At 41.4% G+C, this 22,998-nt stretch overlaps 5 protein-coding genes across 5 annotated transcripts; 3 read left to right on the forward strand and 2 right to left on the reverse strand.

The window, feature by feature from the left end:
• The first annotated feature begins 1,583 nt into the window (after positions 1-1,583).
• Positions 1,584-2,519, forward strand: LOC140370180 (olfactory receptor 4C3D-like). Its single transcript, XM_072457214.1, has one exon. It carries the CDS (start codon positions 1,584-1,586, stop codon positions 2,517-2,519), a length of 936 nt encoding a protein of 311 aa, XP_072313315.1.
• Positions 2,520-6,208: 3,689 nt separating this feature from the next.
• LOC140370187 (olfactory receptor 10A3-like) lies at positions 6,209-7,144 on the forward strand. Its single transcript, XM_072457226.1, has one exon. It carries the CDS (start codon positions 6,209-6,211, stop codon positions 7,142-7,144), a length of 936 nt encoding a protein of 311 aa, XP_072313327.1.
• Positions 7,145-11,366: 4,222 nt separating this feature from the next.
• On the reverse strand, positions 11,367-12,299 carry LOC140370196 (olfactory receptor 11A1-like). The gene has a single exon (XM_072457238.1). The coding sequence runs from the start codon at positions 12,297-12,299 to the stop codon at positions 11,367-11,369; it is 933 nt and encodes a 310-aa protein (XP_072313339.1).
• Positions 12,300-14,523: 2,224 nt separating this feature from the next.
• LOC140370205 (olfactory receptor 11A1-like) lies at positions 14,524-15,456 on the reverse strand. The gene has a single exon (XM_072457250.1). It carries the CDS (start codon positions 15,454-15,456, stop codon positions 14,524-14,526), a length of 933 nt encoding a protein of 310 aa, XP_072313351.1.
• Positions 15,457-21,401: 5,945 nt separating this feature from the next.
• On the forward strand, positions 21,402-22,355 carry LOC140371783 (olfactory receptor 11A1-like). Its single transcript, XM_072458992.1, has one exon. The coding sequence runs from the start codon at positions 21,402-21,404 to the stop codon at positions 22,353-22,355; it is 954 nt and encodes a 317-aa protein (XP_072315093.1).
• Positions 22,356-22,998: the final 643 nt, after the last annotated feature.

The raw sequence follows: 22,998 nt of genomic DNA on the forward strand, positions 1-22,998 counted from the left end.
ATCAATCAAAAAAACACCTTTGCCACTTCATTTGGCCCTTTATGGTGCATTATGAGGTATGAAGTTTTCCTCTTGTCACAGTTAACATATGCAAAAACAAAAGTTATGTCTGTTAGTTGAATTAAACAGAGCCATAAGCATAGGTGAGATGTGGGTGTAATCCCTCATTGGTCCAGGCGTGTTCCATAGTAGAAAAAGCTTCAGTTGTTTCATCTGGACTCAGTTAGAAAAAAATAGACGTTTCGACTCTCATCCAAGAGTCATTGTCAATAACCGTTATTGACAATGACTCTTGGATGAAGTCGAAACGTCTATTTTTTTTTTTTCTAACTGAGTCCAGATGATTACAACTGAAGCTTTTTCTACCATAGGTGAGATGTACATTACAGTAAAGTTGAGGAGCATTTATATCCCACAAGCAGATCCACACAAACACCTACTTCTGTGTTCTCCAGTGATGTCATTCTTACAATTGTTAGTGATATTTGATTGCATTTCACTGCCCACTGTACTTTCGTGTTTATATATTTCAGTGGGATCCAACAGGAGCCGAAGGTGATGTTGTCTTGGTTCATGAGAGCTGGACTGGTTCCTGTTCCTGGTGTGGGCGTCTGTCTCCTGGAAACGGTGTGTGGCCTGAGGGGGGAAACTTCACACTTCCCCTTTAAAAACCTGCACCTGAGCTCAGTCTAGACCTGGACTCAGATTGAGCTTCTGCTGCTTCAAATGTCGGCGGGTGCATTGTTATTGTTCATAACTTCTGTTGAATATTATATGTACCTGAAACCGAATTTTTGTGTTGGTGCATCATTTGTGAATATTTTGTGAATAGTGTCATGGAAAAATTTGATCATTTGAATGAAGGAAATTAGTATAAGTATAACTTTCTTGTGAATTACGTTAATGTTCTGAAGGTGTGATATCTACATGGAGTTTGGAAAGTTAAAATGGTTTCTTATCTTTTTTTATTTGAATACTGTTCAAATCAATTAAAATGTGTCTAGAGAGTTTTTACAGCAGACATTTTTCTCCTGTTGGGAAACAAAATCATGTAATTTGATGCATCAAATATACAGTAATATTAGTCATATTTTATTATAATTGGTGTTCAATTGATCATTTTTATTGCATTTTTATTTCAGTAATATTTGTCGTGAAACTGTTTTCATTAACCATGAGATGTTGTTTGGCATATAATATTTAAACAGTTGGAATCAGATTTTAAAAGTGGAAGTTGTGTTTTCTTGAGACAAATGCTCTAATTACACTCAGACTTTTATTTAGTTTTGTTTTACAGCTGTTTTCCTTTGACATTCTGACTTTAGTCATTCATGCGGAATCAGACCTGTTTGAATCTAGATGGACACAGGAACACTTCAGTGATTTTAAATGTTTTAAGCTGTGGGCTAAATACATTGTGTTTTTCTCTATGATATATTCTGCACCTCGCCCGACATTACCTGGAAACATACACAAGTTTAGGCTTTGTGAGGATTGTTTGTCCTGCGACTCGTGACATCGTTTCAATAAGTTCAGAGTGTTTCTGACTTCGCGGCTGTGGCACAGAAGGCTGCAGCTCAAACATGGCAAACGTCAGTAACTTCACTCACTTCACCTTGTCGGCATACATGGACCTGGGCGTGGTCCGACACCTGGTCTTCCTGCTGCTGCTGATGCTTTACGTGCTGACTTTAGGCTCTAACCTGCTGCTCATAACAGTGATCGCTGTCAATCGCACTTTGGCCGAGCCCATGTACTTGTTCCTGTGCAGCCTTTTTCTGAGCGAACTGTACGGAGCCACCATGTTGTTTCCGATGCTCCTCCACCACGTGCTGCAGCAGCTCCGCAAAATCTCCATTTCCTTCTGCTTCCTTCAGATCTACTGCCTTCATTCCTACGCCACAATCGAGTACGTCAACCTCACCGTTTTGTCGTACGACCGCTACATGGCCATCTGCTTTCCACTGCAGTACCACAGCCACATGACCAGGGGCAGAATGATTAAACTTATTCTGTTTGCATGGCTTTATGGTCTTTTGACTGTTTTGACCACTCTATGCCTCACTTCATCTCTACAGCTGTGTAACAGTGTCATTCCTAAAGTGTACTGTGACAACTTCTCTGTGGTGCGAATGGCCTGTTCTGATATTTCTCATATAAACATCTATGGATTAATTATTACCTTCGCCACCCTCGTTTTCCCGTTCATCTACATGATCTTCACCTACCTGAGCATCCTCAGAGTGTGTTTCTCCGGGTCCAAGTCACTGCGGCAGAAGGCTCTGAGCACTTGTCTGCCTCACTTGGTCAACATCATTAACTTCACCGTTGGGGGAAGCTTTGAGCTGGTGCAGAGCCGGTTCAACATGAGCGGTTTTCCCACAGCCTTGAGGGTGTTCCTGTCTCTGTACTGCGTCACCAGCCAGCCCCTGCTCAGCCCGCTCATTTACGGATTCAACATCACCAAGTTACAATCCATGTGCAAGGGGCTGCTGCTCGGCCGGCTGCACAGGGTCTAATGTCACAATGAAGGGTGAAAAATGTCTTCCTGAACATGTGAGACAGGCTTCTACTCTGACAATGTTCAAATCAAGGCTCAAAACTGTTCTGTTTAGCAGTGCATGTGACATTTTTATCTACACGTTTTTTTAATGTATATGTTATAATTATTTTTATCAATGCAATGTGAAACCATTTAAAACAAACAAAAAGCAATGCATCAGTACATAATACATCATAAATAAAATATATAAGAAAGCATTTGTGTTTGTGATTAATGTTTTTTTTTAAATCAGTGAGTATCATATCTTTTAATCATTTTCAAGCTGGAGATGGCTGGTGTGGAGGATGACCTGCAGAGTGGATCCTGGACTACCTCACAGACCGACCCCAGTTTGTGAGAGCCCGGGACTGTGTGTCTGACACTCGGACCTGCAGTGTGGGGGCGCCCCAGGGCACTGTCCTCGCGCCCTTTCTCTTCACCCTTTACACTGCAGACTTCAGACATGACACGGACAGCTGTGTCCTGCAGAAGTTCTCTGACGACTCTGCCATCATCGGACTCATCACGGACGACGATGACGCGGAGTACAGAGGACTGGCGCAGGACTTTGTGGACTGGTGTCAGCGGAACCACCTCCTCATCAACGCGGGGAAGACCAAGGAGATGGTGGTGGATTTCCGCAGACGCCACCCCACTGCCCCCTCACCAGTGAACATCCAGGGACGGGACATTGAGAGAGTGGACTCATACAAGTACCTGGGTGTTCATCTGAACCACAAACTGGACTGGACTCATAACACAGACGCACTGTACAGGAAGAGCCAGAGTCGGCTCTACCTCCTGAGGAGACTCAGGTCTTTTGGAGTGACAGGGCCACTCCTGAAGGCCTTCTCTGACTCTGTGGTGGCATCAGCCCTCCTGTACGGTGTGGCCTGCTGGAGCAGCAGCATCACAGAGAGGGAGAGGAAGAGGCTGGACAGAGTCATCAAGAAGTCCAGCTCCGTCCTGGGCTGTGCTCTGGACTCGGTGCAGGAGGTGGGGGACAGGAGGGTCCTGGCTAGATTCACATCTATGCTGGACCATGAGTGTCACCCCCTGCAGGACACTCTGTCCCCTGCAGGACACTCTCTCCGCTCTGGAGAGCAGCTTCAGTGAGAGACTGATCCACCCTCGATGTGTGAAGGAAAGGTTCCGTAGGTCTTTCCTTCCTGCTGCTGTCAGACTTTATAACAAAAACTGTTAGTACTGAACACTCGCAATACTGACCTAACCTAATACTGATGTGCAATTCTGTCATATGTGCAATTACTGTGAAATTCATGTGCAATCTATGTGCTGTTGTGACACATATTCATGTGCAATTACTGTCGTGATCACATGCAATGGTATTTATGTATTTATTTATTTATTTGTCTATGGGAGTTTTTATTTATTTATAGGAGATCTTCTACTGAAAGTGTTTTTCAGACTTCCTATAAGTGATCTGTTCTTCTGCATCTACCTCTGGATCTACCTGCGTTGCACCAATGAAATTTCCCCATGTGGGACAATAAAGGAATATCTTATCTTATCTTATTTTGGTACCATTTGAAGAGTAAAGGAGCAGCTAAACTATGCTTAATGCAATATTTTTAAGATGGCAACCTCCTGCTCCTTCTTATAGGGGAATGTGATGTCAAGTACTAGAGATACCAGAGTAGGACACAACTGCAACATTTTTCATCAACAAATAGGCATGTTTCCTCTGTGAAGTTTCAATTCAATTCATTTTTGTAACGCCCAAAATCACAACAAGGGTTGTCTCGGAGGGCGACAGTGAAAGGCGAAGTGGATCAGTACGGCCCAAAAGTCACTGTGAATTGTATAAGCAGATTCTGCGGAGTATAGTTCCCAAAGCGCTCTTGCTCCTTTTGGCTACCAAAACGCAGTAGCTAAGGAGGCGCTACAAGGGAGGCCAGACACCGGGGTCTCATTTATAAAGCGTTAAAACAGGGGGTTATAAAACAGGGTCCAAATGTGACATACTTGACATTCCACAGTAAGTTTGGGATTTATAAAAAGATAACTTGTGATGGGATTGTGCAGTTGTGTCTGTAAACTCTGCACCTCCATCTTCTTCCGCTCATCCGGGGCCGGGTTGCGGGGGAAGTGGTCTAAGCAGGGACTCCCAGACTTCCCTCTGCCCAGACACTTCTTCCAACTCCTTCCGCGGGGATCCCGAGGTGTTCCCAGGCCTGCCGAGCTCAACACTCGACTCAAACCATCCCAGTGCATGCTGCAGGTCCACCGTCAGGACAACATCGTCTGCAAACAGCAGAGATGAGATGAGATCGGGTGGTCCCCAAACCGGGTTTGGGGACCACCCGGTTTGGGGACCACAGGATCTCATTTCTGCTGACCCTTGACTGCACCTAGAAATTCTGTACATAAAAACTATGAACAGAACCAGTGACAAAGGGCAGCCCTGAGGAGTCCAACATGCACTGGGAACAGGTCTGACTTACTGCCGGCAATGAACACAGCTCCAGTCAGTTCTACACCCTGATCTAAATCCAGACTGTGGCTATTTAAAATGTAATATTTGGTTAGGAAAGCACACACCTGGTTACTTAATAGCTTCTCCAAGTGTTTTGCTAGGATCCTAGGGCAGCGGAGCTGAAACTGTAGCTTTATATTTCTGTTCCTAACTGGTCTGACCATAAGTCATTTCAAAGAGGAACGTTTTAAGCCTGGACTTAAATGAAGAGACTGTGTCGGCCTCTTGAACTTGGACAGGAGCTGATTCCATAACACAGGAGCTCTACCTCCTACTGTGCTTTTAGAGACTCTTGGGACCACCAGCATTTTGAGAGTGAAGAGCTCTGTTTGGATGATATGGTTCTATAGCAGGAGTGGGCAAACTACGGCCCGTGGGCCACATCCGGCCCGCCAAGCTTGTCCAAGTAATGTTTAAAAAATATATATACATTTTTTTCTTTTTTTCCCTCAGGCATCTGTCTGCACTTGTATCCTTATTAAATATGACGTGAAATGAATTAAATAATAGATTCAATAGCCTATATTTGACAGAAAAGTGATATTTTATTTGATATTTAATTTTGGGGATTTTTTTTTTTTTCACACCAATGATCGCGGGCCGGCCTCCGCTACTTGCCTGGATTCGAATATGGTCCTCGGAGGAAAATAATTGCCCACCCCTGTTCTATAGCATCTTTGAGGTTGGATGGGGCCATGTCATTTATGGCTTTGTAAGTCAGGAAGAGGAGTTTAAATGTGATTCTAAACTCAACAGGAGCCAATGAAGAGATGACTGATTGATATTACATTACATCACAGGTCATAGGATACTAAAGCTGTTTTAGAAAGATTTTGCAATAAGCCCCTGATTTAATTTTAGATTAGAATATAGTCTGATAAGTACAATTGCTAACAATACATATTTTCCAAATATGCCTGTAAACATGACCTATTTTAATGTTAGCTCACGTTCAGAACTCCTTGTTCAATTGGTAGTTCTAGTCAAATATTTGTCTTTTTTAGTTTAGTTTAGGAACAACTTGAAAAACACTTTGTATTTCCAGTGGGAGCAGGTGAAGGTATAAAGCTCTTTAGCCTCAGCCAGGGCTCAGTGCTGGAAGACATCAACCATCACTGTTGTTGTCTATGGACCTCACAGCCCTCGCCACATCGTGAGACCTCAGCAGTATGAACCCAAACTCCTCCCACGGCTCCTTTTTCTCCCTCACTGCCTACATCCACCTGGGGCCCTTGCGTTACTTTGTCTTTGCCGTCCTTTTGGTCTTGTATGTTTTGATGCTTGTGTCCAATGCGCTTCTTGTGGCTGTTATTTTTCTGAACCGAAGTCTTCATGAGCCTATGTTTGTGTTCATGTGCAATCTGTTCGGTAATGGTATCTTTGGCAGCTCCATCATGTTCCCGTTTCTTTTACATCAAATCATCCAAGACGAACACATTGTTCCAAGTGGATTCTGCTACTTCCAGACCTTCTCCATACATGTGTATGGGATTGTGGAATATTTCACATTGTCTGTGATGTCATATGATCGATATTTGGCAATTTGTGCTCCGCTGTATTACAACTCTCAGATGACCAGAAACAAAATGGTTGCAATGTCGGTGATTCCATGGTTGTACGGCTGTTTCATCTGCCTCATTATGATCATTCTAAGTTCATCTCAGCGTCTGTGTGGAAATGCCATCCATAAAGTTTATTGTGACAACTTTCCCATTATAAAACTGGCTTGTTCCGACACTTCAACAATAAATGCTTATGGATTTGTCATTTCCATGGTCAACATCTTCTCCCCACTGCTGCTCATCCTTGTCACATACTTGCGCATTCTCCGTGTGTGTTTTTCAGGCAGCGTCCAGACACGTCGCAAGGCCTTGACCACGTGCATGCCTCACCTCACATCCCTGTTGAACTTTGGCATCGGTGCAGCATTTGAGATCATCCAATACAGGTTCAACATGACTTATATGCCTGAATATGTACGTATTTTTGTGTCCCTCTATTTTTTGTTGGTCCAGCCTCTTTTAGACCCCTTTGTGTATGGACTCAATATATCTAAGATCAGAATTCTCTGCAAAAGTCTGTTTGTTCCAACTATGATGCTATAAGGAATTTAAAATCATAATAAAGACTCATTTTGCACTCTCAAGGAAACAGGCCTTGGAACCAACTCAAACTGGCAATGACCATGACCACGGAAATGTGCTTAACCACCACCAAAACAAAAATATATAAATCACAGCTGACTCTGACAGATGTTTAACATGTTCAGGGAGAATCACAAATCTGTGAGACGCTTGTACCAAGTGTGTGTTTGAAAGAACGTTGACTGTCCTATAGTTTTGTGTGATGTGAATAAATGAAAGCATTTAGTGTCTTGGACTCATTTATTTATTATGTATATGTTTAAAACAAGGGCAGTGCACGATACCATTCATCTCAAAGAGAAAGATGCTTTGAATCAGATTTAGCTAAAAGCTCATATCCATCTGTAATTCATTTGCAGAAAAATGACAATCAAAATTCAATGAAATTTATTTTTTTAACGCCCGAAATCCCAACCGTAGTATTTGAGTATCATATTTGCACTTTAGCACCTACACCTACACCTACGCCTCATAAACAAGTCACAGCAATTCTCCTTAAATTAAATCCTGAAATTCCTATTTCATCACTAATAATAGTCTCACCTCCTAATTTACAAGTGTACAGTTCATAAACCATCATTATCAATACATCTTAAAATAAAGTTATACAATTTGACATCATTCATAGTTTAAAATATGAATCAGAGTAGGTTTATTGCCATTGTCAATGAACGGAATATACAAACATAGGAACTGATTTGGTGCAAAATAAAACAATGAACAATTAATAAGTCAAAAAGAATAAAAATAACAATAAGCTATAAGATAAAAAAAATATATATATTTGAATTTACATATGTAGTGCAGAAAGTGAACAGTGAGTGATTAAATAATGGAGTCGGCGCTCCCCCTTCAGGTGGAGTCAGGTGGAGTCGGCGCTCCCCCTTCAGGTGGAGTCAGGTGGAGTCAGGTGGAGTCGGCGCTCCCCCTGCAGGTGGAGTCAGGTGGAGTCGGCGCTCCCCCTGCAGGTGGAGTCAGGTGGAGTCGGCGCTCCCCCTTCAGGTGGAGTCAGGTGGAGTCGGCGCTCCCCCTGCAGGTGGAGTCAGGTGGAGTCGGCGCTCCCCCTGCAGGTGGAGTTGGGCAAGTTGAGCTGGGAGAGCTTGTCCTGGAGCAGAGCAGGAGAATGGTGTTGAATGCAGAGCTGAAGTCCACAAACAGGATCCTGGCCTAGGTTCCCGGGGAGGCCAGATGCTGCAGGATGAAGTGGAGAGCCAGGTTGATGGCGTCGTCCGCAGACCTGTTGGCTCTGTAGGTGCCAACAGGTGAAGAAATTGAGGTGGGGGAGGACAAGGCGCTCAAATGACTTCATGACTACAGACGTCAGCGCCACAGATCTGTAGTCATTAAGTCTAGTGATCCGGGGCTTCTTGGGGACAGGGACAACGAAGGAGACCAGGCGTTGTTGATGTAGAAACAGACTCCGCCGCCTCGTAGTTTTCCGGAGAGAGCTCTCAGCCGGTCAGAGCGGAACAGCTGGAAGCCCTCCAGCTCCACGTCGCAGTGGATTAGTTGAGCCACATCTCCGTAAAGCACACAACAGGAGATGAAGAAAAGTCTCTGTTTTGTCTCAACAGCAACGCCAGTTCGTTGGAAAGTGTTTCCTCTAAGTTCACGTTAGAGGAAAATCCCAGGTAAGGGCGTTCGTGTGCGGCGCTACCTCAGGCGCACCAGCGCGCCTTCCTCTTCTGCGGCGTCTCTCAGAGCTATTTCTGCAGCAGATGCTAAAAAAAAATGGAAATAGGTCCGTAGAAGTTGTGGTTCTGATGGATAAGAGCTCTTCACTGGTGTAAGAGCACGTGGACACACAATTTACACTCAAAAACAGACAAAACAAAGAGCACAGAAATGCCGGGGCAGCCTTCAGAGGCGCCATCTTGGTTTTTTCTCCTGTTCATAAAAAAGGGGGAACATAGGAACTGGGGAACATAGGTACACACCCCTCTACCACACAGGCCTGATTGGTGGAGCGTTGCAGATGGTTGTACTTCTGGAAGGTTCTCCTCTCTCCACAAAGACACACTAGAGATCTGTCAGTGACCATCAGGTTCTTGGCCACCTCCCTGACCAAGGCTCTTCTCTGATTGCTCAGTTTAGCCAGGCCCAGCTCTAGAAGAGTCTTGTGATGATGGAGGTCACTGTGCTCAGAGGAACCTTCAGTGCTGCAGAGATGTTTCTGTCCCTTCTCTAGGTCTGAGCCTTGGTACAATCCTGTCTCTGAGATCTACAGACAGTAGACTTCATGTCTTGGTTTTTTGCTCCAACATCACTGTTATTGTGGGAACTTCTATAGACAGGTGTGTGCTTTTTCAAATAATGCCCACCTGAAGTTACCACAGGTAGAATTCAATCAAGCTGTAGAAACATCTCATCAGAAAAACCATGAACATTACACAGGGTATTATACAGGGTAATAATAAACAATTGGAAGATGTCGGTGTAATCCCTCATTCGTCCAGGAGTGTTCCATTGTAAAAAAAGATTCAGTTGTATCATCTGGACTCAGGCTGCAGAGAGAACTACACACAGTTTAAGATAACATTTCAGGCCTCTCACACAGTTGTTCTGATGGTGATTAGACAGAACGAGTCTGAGATGATTTATGGAGTTAAAAACAGCAGACAATTCTCAGAGCGTCACAGACAGAGAAAAGATCAGGTATGGAGATTCAGAACCGAGTGTTTCTGAGGCTCAGAGGGAGAGGACTTTCTAACAAGGATTCATCAAACTGTGAATGCCAAAATAGCCAAATAGAATTGTTTTTTTATAGAGAATAAAAATAATTTGTGTCAAGGAAACAATAGTTTAAAATTCAAAAAAGTAAATGTTGCATAATAAGATTAAGGTACATTTTATTCTCCCCGTACGGAAATCTGTCACATCCCTCAATGCCGCCGCATCTCAGGCACAGTGGGCCCCAGTGCAGCATTGGAGACCCACCTCCAGATCTTTGTGCTAGGCTTAGTCAGGACTACTGTAACTGGAGGAGTTTACCTGTTGTCCATGTTTTGAGTTGATGGGGGAAACTAGAAGACCTGGAGGAAACCCACCCAGACACCGGGAGAAACATGCAAAGTCCACGCTGAAATGCCTGGTCCGGGAGTCTGGCCTGCTAGCCACTCAGCCACTGTGCCAATGTTGCCTTTAGCATTAGAGTGCTTGCTAGCAACTGCGGAAGACATTTGCAGTCTTCTTGCACAAATTTCCACTCCAGAGGCTTCAAAATGGTCGAAAAATGAAAAGTTGTGTAAGCTGGGAGAGTTTTGCAGTTTCTGTACAATGACAAAAAGTGTTGAGCTAAAGAGTGACCATTACTGTTTAGGTTTGTCATGTGACTTACCACATTGTTCCCTCAGCATAAACATACCCGAAGTTGCATCACACTTTATGGAAAATCTTCTCTCCTTGATGTGTGACATCATATCATTGTCTATAGGAGTTTTTATTTATAGGAGATCTTCTACTGAAAGTGTTTTTCAGACTTCCTATAAGTGATCTGTTCTTCTGGATCTACCTCTGGATCTTCCTGCGTTGCACCAATGAAATTTCCCCATGTGGGACAATAAAGGAATAACTTATCTTATCTTTTCTTATATTCTCCGAGTCCATACTTCAACCAACCAATTAACCCATTTCCCAACCAATTTTTTTTTTCATTATTGATAGATTTTTTCTTTACATTTTCTATTATATTGCATATGAAGCATATTATTTCTTTGCACAAACTGAACTGAAGCATGTTTGGTGTAAATATTGTACCCCGTAGTTCCTCTGCTATGGCCCCTGCTTCACTCTCGTCTGCTCATCTTGATCTGTAACAAAGAAGGACTAACGTTTTCTGTTTCCTTTATAACAATGCATTTTTGACAGTTGTAGGTAGTATCAAAACTTTAAAACTACAAAAGAAAATTTAAATCAATGTATTTACATTTGGGATATCATGTGTTTTTTGTTTTTCTTTGCATTTTTATTTGACAGGGCAACGAAAAGGAGAGTTTCTTCTCATTTTGCTTCCCCTGTATAAAATAAATGATATATTAATAATCATAATATTAAATAAATTGAATATTGCAACAAAAAATCTGTAATATGTGTATTTATTTTTGATAATTCCATGCGACCTGTGGATATACTTATAGGATTGTTGTAATTTAAGAGTAATGATATGCTTCAAGTGAAATGCATCTTAGACATTATTCAAAAAGAGACTTTTGCAAATAATCCGGATCTTGGACATGTTTAGCCCATAGAGCAGCGGGGTGAACAGTGGCTGGCACATTAACCAGTACAATGACAGAATGATTCTCAGCATGTTTGGTAAACCGCTCATGTCAAAGCGGCTCTGAAGTATCTCAAAAAACCCTCCAAAAGAGAAGTTCAACAGCGATGCGAGGTGTGGCGAGCACGTGCTCACAGCCTTCTGTCGTGTCTGTGCTGAGCCTGAGAAACACACCTTTAAAATAAGCACATAGGAGTAGAAAATGACAGCTAATGGAAGGAAAACAGAGAAAGCTGTGATGAAAATGCCATAAGCATTTATGTGTGAAGTGTCAAAACAAGCTGACTTTGTGATGGAGTGGTTATCACAGTACACTTTTCTGATGACATTGTCGCAAAGATGCAAAGTGGCGCTCAAACATGTCATGACTACGCATAGAACCCACGGACAAACCCATGTCAGTGCCACAAGAAATGAAATTCTGTTGGGTGTCATGCGTGCTTGGTACTCCAGGGGGCAACATATGGCGAGATAGCGGTCGTATGACATGACGGCAAGAATCAGGAACTCAGTGCCACCATAGGAGTAGAGACAGAAGATCTGCAAGAAGCACAGGGGGACGGCAACTTGGTGGACGTCCGAGATCATCTGTATCAAAAGCAGTGGGAACAGAGCACTGCTGCCACACAGTTCATTTAGGAACAAACTGCAGAGGAAGATGTACATGGGCTCGTGCAGGCTGCGATTTACAGAGATCACATACACAAGCAGTGAATTTGCTCCAACGATGCACAAGTACAAACACAGAACAATCAGAAAAAACAGGTACCTGAGCCTCCCGACATCAATATAGGCTGACAATGTGAAGTATGAAAGAGTGGAGTTCAGAGGCAGAAGCATTTCAAACCGGCAAACGTGACATTAAAAACAAGAAAGTAGTTTGTCTATCCAACTTCAGATTCATATTGGCTCTGAAAAGACTCCAGCCAACAGAAAGTTGAAAGTTGAAATAAACTATGCACTGTTAGTTATACACCAAATACTAAATCCAAACTACACAAACTTTTGTAACAAAAAAAGTCTCACAGTAAAACGTGAACGACTTATTACGAGTTAACTATGAATAAATGAATCCTGAATTAAATGTTTGACTACATACATACAAAAGCATTTGGACAAGAAATGCAGAACCAAATCAACCATACAAATAAAACAAATCTTGAGTAGTCACCATTATTCTCTGATATAAAGGTGAAAAGCAGAGATGGAGGACAAGTTAGAATTCTGTAAAAAAATGCATAGTATACAAACTGTTTTTGTGACCACTGAGGTTGGTAACCTGAAAAGAAAAAAAATGATCACATTTTCCCCAAGCTTCTGTCTCTCCTTCTGTACAGAACATGTCAAATTCTTCAATGCGAATTCAAACCTAAAAGTCAACTTAAATTGTTTTTAGAAAACTCAAAACTTATCACAAAATGCTATGATCTCTTCTGAAAAAGGCAATGGTTATTTTCATGCTTAAATGAATATAAATATACATGGAAATGTGTCCAGTAAAACAGCCCTCAGTTAAAATCTGCTTCAGGTGAAGTGGTGACATAGACCAGCGTCATCTGGTTCTGGCTGAACATGTCGGAGATGGTTTTAAAACATGACATGACATCACTATGTCCCACAGCAGCAAGGAAAAAGAACAAACATCATCAGAACTAATGAAGCCACATGCTTGGTGGTAATACGTTTGTATATATGAATAAATATAATAAAATCGTATTACGCTGAAGGATACGTCATGCTTTCTGTTGGGCTCCTAAACATGCTTTTGGTCTCCTTGACATTTATATTCTATTTTTACAGAAAATGCCAGTTCAGTCTTCCGCTGGTGGTGCAGTGGATAGAGGTGTTGCTCTTGCACAACCAGAAATAAACCATATATTAAGCGCACCGGACGACTTTTGAGGACGTTAAAGACTTTTACGTGCGCCTTATAGTGCGGAAAATACGGTAAATTGGGACAAAACTGAGGTAATTGTTTTTGGTTCAGTTAAAGAAAGACAAACTGTGAAAAGCTCAATGCTCTGTCCTTCACATGCAAGAATAAAGTGAAGAGTCTTGGGGTCACTCTAGATCAGGGGTGGGAAATTGTTTTTCCTCTGAGGGCCATATTCTTTTAAGACGGGGGATTGGTGTAGGTATTAAGCCCCAAAAGAAAGAAGGGGCGGTCCCCAAAACTGTCATTTGGGGACCGCCCCTGTCATTGACATCAAGACTGTCATTGAGTGGAGTCTTGTGAGGTGCTTGATAGACTTGGGGAGGTGGTGTATAGAGTGCAGCTTCTTCCTAGAGGTAGGCGGGTGGCCCTTCACAGTGGCTGCCCCCGCGACCCGGCCCAAATAAGTGGAAGAAGATGGATGGATGGATGGATAGTCTTGCTTTAGTCCTGCTTTAGTCCTGCTTTAGTCCTTTTATAGTCCTGCTTTATGCTTAATCCATGTTTGTCTGTTAGAATTGTTTTTTTAGTCTTGGCTTGAACGTGGCCTTGTCTTAGGTCTGCTTTGCACTCGTCAAGTAAGGTTTCTGATAAACATTGGGTTTGCGTTACCTCGGCTTTCATGCTTTTGTCCTGTTTTTAGTCATATAATATAGTTATGTTATTTTTACTTCTCTGAACGTAAAGACCTTTGTCGATTTTTATTGTTGAATTGTGCCGCTGTGAGTTGTTTGTGGATCTTTTAGCAATAAAGTATAAAATCGTGGCGTAAAAAATAAAAAATCTGCCATTGGAAAATGTAATTGGAGACCCTTGATCTGAATCATTTCTCCCATTTTCTCTGGGAACCACATATGTTGAGGTGTATTTAGTGTGGAATAACATTTTAGGCCTCTCTGAATTTCCATGAATTCGCAATAAAGAAAGAAAAACTAATGTAATAATCTTTATAGTCGCTATCATGTGAAAGCGTATAAAGTGCTGTGAAGTCAGTGCATTGATGAAATAAAGTGCAAATTCTGTCTCACATTTATGTTTTTATTTAATAGTATTTTCAACTTTTCAAACCACTACATTCTGAGTATAATTACATACAATCTGTGTCTTTTCCTTTATTGGTTCAGCATCTCATTAGTGACTGACAACAGAACGTAGCAGACTCTTACTCAGCTCTCGGACTTTGGTGAGTTTGAATCCGTATATTAAAGGGTTGAACAGCGGCTGAACTGCCAGAAAATACAGTGATAAGATCACTTGGATCACACTGTGCACGTTCCTTAGGTCGAACCTGCTCTGCAAGACTTCAAACAACGATCCAAAAGAGAAATTGATGATGGAAGCCAGATGAGGCCCACATGTGCTCAGAGCTTTCTGTCGCGTTTGCTTAGATCCTCTGAAACACTCCCTGAAAATACAGATATATGTGCTTACCATGAAAATCAAAGGCAAAAAGAATGTAAGGAAAGTTATAAAAAGTCCATAAATGTTGTTGATGGAAGTATCAGAGCAGGAAAGTTTGACAACAGAGTAGTTATTGCAGTAGACTTTAAAGATGCTGTGTTCACAGAGTTGTAAAAGCGATGATAATAAAACCAATACAAGTATAATCACAAAAGCGTAGATCCAGGTGAAAGCGGTCAGAAAAATCAGTTTGTTGGTGTTCATCCGTGTGCTGTACTGCAGAGGGAAGCATATGGCCAAATATCTGTCATATGAAAGAACAGCAAGAATCACAAACTCTATTGTGATATAAAAGTGGACGAGGAAGATTTGTAGAAAGCAAAAATAAGTGGTGATGGTGTGGACATCCTGAGTAATCTGAAATAAAAGCATGGGAAACAACCCAGTGCTGCCTAAAAGCTCATTCATGAACAAACTACAGAGAAAAATGTACATGGGTTCATGCAGAGTCCTGTTCAAACATATGACAATGATGAGGAGCAGATTAGACAGTAATATCAGAACATAGAGTGACAATACGATGAGAAAATACAGCCATTTTAAAAGCCCAAGGTCAACGTAGGCTCCCAGAGTGAAATGGGAACTGTGACTGGAGTTCAACATCGACCTTCTTTTGACAGACATGTTTCTTCAAACTAATGATTCATTCACACATATTACACACAAAACAAAGTTCAAATGAAACCGTAATGTTATGTTAAAATCCAACACTTCACCTGAACAATGCAAATATGAAAAGAGAGTATCTTTGTAAGTCAGAGAAATGACAGCAGTGTTTACATGAAGGAAAAGCAGAGCGGATTCTGAACGGGCACAAAAGGGAGAAAACACATTCACACGAACAAAACACAGATAACTACAACATGAACGCCGGCTCTCAACCAAAACGAAATGAGTTCTGATCCAAAATAAAACAATAGATAAAAGGAATTCAGTAAAATAATAAATCAATCATGAAAATATACAAGAGACAAAGAAATTGCATGTCCAGTGAGGAAGTTAATACAGTAAATACAGTCTGGTGTTTTTCCCCACAAATGTTTTTCATGTCTCCAGTGAATTTGGTCAGGTAAAACCTTTTAGGATACTCTCTCTCAGACTTTACATTATATTGATAAGAAATCTTCCAGCAGTGTAGATTCTATTCCATCAAGGTCGATGATCTCCATTTTAAAAGAGAAACACAATAATGAGTAATGATTGACTCACCTTTTATTTGTGTATTAACAATTATGAACAATATACAAGGTAGACATAATGTACAAAACAAAGGAAGAATTTTAGAAGTTCAGGTGTGAAATAGGAATGTCAGAATATCAAACATCAGATACTGATCGATACTAAAACTAGTATCAAAACTAGACAGAACTTAACCTTTCCTGAACAGTTTTAGTTTCATCATGTGTTTTATCAGATCTACAGTGGAGTAGTATAATCCTACATTGTGTTGAAAATGTCATTATCGTCTGAATAGTCTTTCGAATGGAGCTGACCAGCTTTTCAGTGTCATGGTCACCGTCTGGTCTGGTGATGTATAGTTTTGTCTTGTTTTACTCACGGGTTTTCTGTCTCTGCTCCTCTTCGTTTCCCCCCTCCCTTCTTGTTCTCCTCTCTGGTTACCTCCCCCTTGTCTCTCAAGCTCATCACAGGCTCTCCTCACCTGTGCGCGGGTTCACAGCTGTGTCTGTTTGTTAATCACTGGGTGTAGTATTTTAGGTGTTTGTTTCCTCTGCCTCAGTGTGAAATTTTCTGCTTTGCTCTGTTCTGCCCCAGCATGCGAGCGGTCTGATATTTTGATTCCTGTTCTGACTTTTGCCTACTCCTTGTGATCCTGTTTGCTGTCATCGACCTTGGACCGTCCTGAGAATTCCTTCCGCCTTATCTCTGACATTGCTGTTTGCCTGTGTACAGAACCTGTACCGGATTTATGACTGCGACTCGCATCTGCTCTCTGACACCGCTGTATGCTGGCTCTGAGCAAAGCTAGAAGGATCTTCCCTTGTCGTCCTGACATTACCAATGACTGTACATTTATGTTCTGTTCTATAAAAATCTGTTAAATCATCGCAGCTCAATCATCCAGCTCCGTAATTCGCTCCATTCTGCCGTTCGTGACATTCAGGAATATTGGCTGAAAAGTGAAGTTTAGAAATAGGTGTTTTACTTAATTTTTTTTTAAATTTACACTAAACAGAAATTAAAAATAACCATAATGGCACATTAATATATACATCCAAAATGCAGGTCCCATTTAGTCCGAAGTCTGGACGAGGTAGAAAATAAATAGGGAAATCTGGGCAAAACATTGATTATAGACTAAAGTCTAGGATCAGAGTTCATTTTTCTAGATCCTTTTTACAGTAATTTTGATTGTTGATAGTTCTTTATAAGGTACAACACCTAAATATTTAAGAGTTTTTGTTTGCCATTTAAATTGGCAAGTCTTTCTAAAGGACAGAGGGGGGGGGGGGCAATGAGAGAATTTCAGTTTTTTGCATCCTTTTTGTATCCAGACGTTGGACCAATATCATGAAGGAATGTCATCACATTAGGTATACTAATTTCTGGTTTGGTTAAATATAGCAGGATGTCATCTGCAGCAGGAAATTTTATGTTCTGTCCCTTCAATTGAGACACCATAGATTGTTTCCGCTTATCAAATATATTGGGGCAATGGTTTCAAGTACAAAGCGAAACAACAGAGGGGACCAAGCACAACCCAGTCCCACCCCTCTTTCCAAAGTCAGTGAGTCCGTCAAGTGCTCTCGTAAAGAGCTTAAATATTTGTTTCTTATTATTGCATTATCTATTTGAAATTTGGTCAGCACTAAATAAGTCAAGCTAACAATCAAAACCAGTGTCCAGACAGTTAATACTGCTTTGCTTTGTTTTGTTGTGTTTGTATTTGTCTCATTATGTGTAAAGATAAGATTTTGTTGTCTTGTGTTTGCCATTTGTTAATGAATCCTGTCTGATCTTTGTGGATTCAATTTGGAAGTATTTGTTCCAATCTTTTGGACATAATTAAGGTGTATAAACGTTTGTCCACATTCAGAATCAAGATTGGTCTGTGTGAGGCACAGTCAAGTGGAGCCTTCGGTCTTGGCAGGTAAGTTGATGGTATCCAGAAAAGATTGCATTCCTCTTTGTTTCCTAATATTTTGGTGGAATGTTTTTGTCGAAGGATTCAAATGCTGATTGTATTTGGTCTTGTTTGGTCGAAATTACATTTTTCTGTTCATTTCATAATTCCTTTTTTCTGTGGCTGCCCACGAGTCCGAAGGTTTACTGGTCCGAAGGTTTACTGGTCCGAAGGTTTACTGGTCCGAAGGTGTGAGTCCGTGCAGCGGGCTCTCCTCGCCTCCCTTTGCGCCACACACTGCTTTTTGGACTTTTCTAGTGTTGATGCACTTTTTATGATTAAACTCACGTATTTTCCATAACCAACTTGTTTCTGTGCATAGCCTGAGCTCCTTATCGTATTATTAATGAATGAATTAACTCAAATAGCCCAGCAGTTTCGGCCGCGCGCCGCGGCTCTGTAGACACTCCCGTCTTGGCGATCTGAATTTCCTTTTTGACTCCCAATCCTACGGTGATCGGATCACATGTTTCTATATATACATATATCATTTCTATACTTTGATCAAATGAGGGCATAAAGCGGAGGATTCGAGATGTTATTTTCATATACACAGTACAACTTGCAGTGCCTCCTGTGAGCAGCTGGTACACAATGTTGTGACGAGCCCCAGTGCGTGTCTTCGTGCTTCGTGCGCATTTTACAGACTGACTACATCCCGATGCCGTCTGCACCTTCACTTTAGCCTATGAGGAACTTTCGGACTAGCGAACCTTCGGACTAGCGAACCTTCGGTCTTGTTGGGGGGTAACCCTTTTTTCTTCTCTCTACCTCTTATTTTCCAAGCTTTTTATTTTGAGAATTTTGAATCACTTTCATAATATCTTTGTTTGGTAACTGTTATTTTTTAAATTGTTTCCTGTAAGGCCTCTATTTCGTTTTGGCCGATTCGACAGCAATGACCCTGCCCCTCAAAACTGCCTTAGCTGCATCCCACACTAACAGTGTGTGTGTTTTATCTTTGGACCATTGACCACATGTGAAGTGTCTTGTGAAGTTTTGACCCTGGACTGCTAAACTCACAACCAATAAAACTGAGTTGAGATGCAGGGAGAGCTCAGAAATGTTAGCGACGTCCTGTTGGTGAGACTCACTGAATCTGCTCCTTGCGCGAGTATAATACTGCCTCCTGTCTCGCTTAGTCTACGGATTGGTACAAAATTCTTCCCATTGGAAACCCATATTTATATGTCCAAAGAGACAGGTGTAAACCAGGGGATTTTCTGCTCCTGGACCGTCTCTGCCTCCGTTTTGCCTGCCTGGTCCGTTTGCCTCCTGGTCTGTCTCTGCCGAACTATCGCGAGACTTCGCTAACGTATCGTGAGATTTGCTCTTTAAAACATGGCAACAACACAGCTGTTGTTCGGGAGGAGTGTGGGCCTCGAGGTTGTTAAGCGGCTGAGGCGTTTAGCCCTCTAAACGTTACATTTTACGGATATTCTGCTTATTCACTGTTATGCCATCAACTTTGCAGATGCCTTCACGATACAGAGTATGGGTAACCCTGCTTGTAATGTGACGAAAGAGAGATTTCATTCTCTGCTGCTCTGGCTCGGGTGTACAGTTAGGTCTGGACCATGAGTGTCGCCCCCTGCAGGACACTCTGTCCGCTCTGGAGAGCAGCTTCTGTGACAGACTGATCCACCTTCGCTGTGTGAAGGAGACGTTTCACCAGTGGTGGGCCTTCAGGGCCAGCAAGGCCTTCTCTGCTAGCCTAAACATCATCAGAATATAATTTTAAAATGTATACATTTTCCCACAAATATGTATTAAATTATTCCACAGAGTAAGAGTTTTACTCTTCATTTCATGGCTTTCCTCTTGGTTGCACTGCTTCTGCCCCAGGTTGAGATTTGGAGGCCTGGTTTTTGTTAGATCTTTTATCCAATCATATTCAGCCATCATGTGTTGCCAGGGATCTAAAATCTGCCCTCTGATCTTCAGACCTCTACAGTGAGTGCGCTTGTAGCTTAAAGTGAAAGGAAATGAAAATTATGTGTCAACCAATCAGCTTTAGAGTTGGTTAATGTACGTCTTCTAGCTGTTACACAGGAGCGAGCTAGCGGGTGTAGCACGTGCACGTCTTTTGATTGGATCACCAATATTGAGAGGCAGGTCCTATGGGCGGGGCTATGCAGAACCCCAGAAGAGGAAACTGAATTTGATAGACAAATTAATCCGAGTTAAATTGCGTTTCTGTCTAAATGTATAGTGTCTAGAGCCATGTCATCATAATGATGGTAATAAGAGGTGGATTCATTCGGGTGGGACTGTGTATGACCTCACTGAAGGCCCAAGCCCCAGACCCACGGCCCACCACTGCGTTTCACAGGTCTTTCCTTCTCCTGCTGTCAGACTCTACAACAAACACTGTTAGCCCTGAACATGTGTCATTCATCTTCATAATCATGTCCAATACTGTTATATTAATGTGAAATCCTGTGACATAATGTCAATCATCCTGGTGCAATATTCTCTGTCCATATAATAGCTTTTTTTAAGTTATATTTTGCTATTATTCTTCTGTACCTAATTTGTGTTGTAACTTTGGAATTTCCCCATTGTGGGACAAATAAAGGTTATCCTATTTGTTTATTAGTTTGTTTATCATTTGTCAACTTTATTTATTTTCCCTTTTTTCACTCTTTGTAAATAGTCATTTTTTGTCTAAATGAATAATACAAAATAATGAATCACAAATCAAAGGTTAAAAATACAAACAAAAAAACAAGCAGTTTTAACCAGAGCTGCACTGTACCCAAAAGGCTTTGAAAAACCATGGTTGTATGTGATTGGTTTGTTCAACTCAGGGGCCGGCCTTCGTCAGAACTACATTTAAGCAGGTTTTAGCACCAGGATCAGGACTTCTTCTCTTTCACTCACTCTGTCTTTTTAGAATTTGATCAAGATTGCTGTCCTTTCTACAACAAATTTATTTTATTACAACTGGGAAAGAATAATCAGATTTGTTTTCCTTGTTTCAGCCTGATGTTTAGTGCTGGATGTGCTTCATTCTTTAAGTCATGTGCAACAGAATTTTTTGGCAGGTTAAGGTTGTAATAGTTTCAATATAGAATGTGATAATTGTGAATCTAATTCCAGTATATATTTTTAAATATAATACAACTTCATTTGTAATGGTAGTAGTAGCAAATGACTTGAACTATGATCTTCACACAGTTTCTCTGAGTTCAGTTCTGCTCTGATTCAAGACTTGATGTGTGTGGTGTAGTTGGTTTATTTGTTGTGCTTATGTAATTCCTTAAGCACCTTCATTACAGTCGGTTGAAAAAACACTCTGCCCTGATAGATCCTGAGGTGGGGGGCTTATGTGAAAAGTTGTGAACAGGATGGTGAATTTATGATGTATTTATTTTTTAATCATAAGATCAAATTTTATAGTTGAATGGTGAGGTTTCAAACCAAAAGGAAAGCTATGGTAAACTTCAGTCAAGTTTCCCATTTCACTCTGGGAGCCTTCTTTGACCCTGGGCCCTACAGGTGGCTGTATTTCCTCATCATATTGTCTGCCTATGTTCTGATAGTGCTGTCCAACCTGCTCCTCATCGCCGTCATATGTTTGAACAGGACTCTACATGAACCCATGTACATTTTTCTCTGTAGTTTATTTGTGAATGAACTCTATGGCAGCACTGCCTTGTTTCCATTTCTGCTGCTTCAAATTCTTAAAGATTTTCATTCAATTCCGGCTCCATTTTGCTTCCTACAAATCTTCTGTATCTTTTCTTATGGACAGATTGAATTTCTCACATTAGCTGTGATGTCATATGACCGATATATGGCCATTTGCTTCCCTCTGCAGTACCACTCCAATATGACCCACACCAAAGTTTGCATTCTCATTGCTTTGACCTGGCTATTGATATTTATAGCTATAGTTAGTTTAATTTCTCTCAGCGCCCCCTTACCATTGTGTCGAAATACCATCAACAAAGTTTATTGTGATAACTACTCTGTTGTAAAACTCGCCTGTTCTGACACTACTGTTAACAATATATATGGACTTATCCAGTTGTTCCTGATCACTGTGTTACCTTCAAGTTTGATTATTTTTACTTATTTTCATATTTTCAAAGTGTGTTTCCGTGGCTCCAAACAGACGCAGCAGAAGGCCCTCAGCACCTGCACACCTCACCTGGCTTCTCTGCTCAATTTCACTTTTGGTGTCAGTTTTGAAATAATTCAGGGCAGGTTTAATATGAGCTCTGTCCCAAATATCCTGCGAATTATCCTTTCGCTGTACTTCTTAACAGTGCAGCCTTTGTTTAGCCCTGTGTTGTATGGATTGAAAATGTCCAAAATACGAAACTCATGCAGAAAGACACTTTTGGGTAGATAAAAGTCCTTTTTTGAATTGTATTTAACTATTTCTTTCCATGTAAGATTAAATAAAAAGAAGATTTAAAAAAAGTTGTTTGCTGGATGTTTTTTGTGTTGGCTCAGGCATTTGTTTAGGAGGCCTCTTAAACTCCGACCTGGAAATGAGTGCCACCAGGAGGAGGCCTCGGGAAAGACTCAAGACACGCTAAAGGGACAATGTCTCTGTGGCCTGGGATCGCTTCTAGGACATCCAGAACAGCTGAAAGATGTATCTGGGGTGAGGAAAGTCTGGGAGTCTCACGGCCCGCGGCCCCAGAAAAGCAGAAGAAGATGGATAGGTTTTTGTGTATGTTATTTACTATGGGAAACTGGAAATATGTCACAGAGACACAGCCACTCAAATGTAGGAGCAGAGAATAAAGAATATAGCACTTTTGTGAAGTCTGTTTTCGTCTATTTTTGTATTAGTATACAGCCTAAATACTGTTTATTTATTTATGTTGATAGTTTCCCTCTGTCTATAATGGAAGGCAACGTCAATAAAAGTGGACTATACACGTGTCTGTTGTTGAGAAGTTTAGCTATCTGCATAGCTGTATCCAGGCCACAGCGAGGGCAGAATAAGGCAAGGCAAGGCAAATTAAGGCAAGGCAAATTTATTT

Source organism: Eucyclogobius newberryi, unplaced genomic scaffold, assembly GCF_026437365.1.
Source record: "Eucyclogobius newberryi isolate DKJ021-1_F unplaced genomic scaffold, fEucNew1.0.hap1 SCAF_10, whole genome shotgun sequence".
NCBI classification, from domain to species: domain Eukaryota; kingdom Metazoa; phylum Chordata; class Actinopteri; order Gobiiformes; family Gobiidae; genus Eucyclogobius; species Eucyclogobius newberryi.

Excerpts from the sequence above, each read along its gene's own strand:
- LOC140370187 (XM_072457226.1), top strand. The coding sequence starts at position 6,209 with ATGAACCCAAACTCCTCCCACGGCTCCTTTTTCTCCCTCACTGCCTAC.
- LOC140370180 (XM_072457214.1), top strand. The coding sequence starts at position 1,584 with ATGGCAAACGTCAGTAACTTCACTCACTTCACCTTGTCGGCATACATG.
- LOC140370205 (XM_072457250.1), bottom strand. The coding sequence starts at position 15,456 with ATGTTGAACTCCAGTCACAGTTCCCATTTCACTCTGGGAGCCTACGTT.
- LOC140370196 (XM_072457238.1), bottom strand. The coding sequence starts at position 12,299 with ATGCTTCTGCCTCTGAACTCCACTCTTTCATACTTCACATTGTCAGCC.
- LOC140371783 (XM_072458992.1), top strand. The coding sequence starts at position 21,402 with ATGGTGAGGTTTCAAACCAAAAGGAAAGCTATGGTAAACTTCAGTCAA.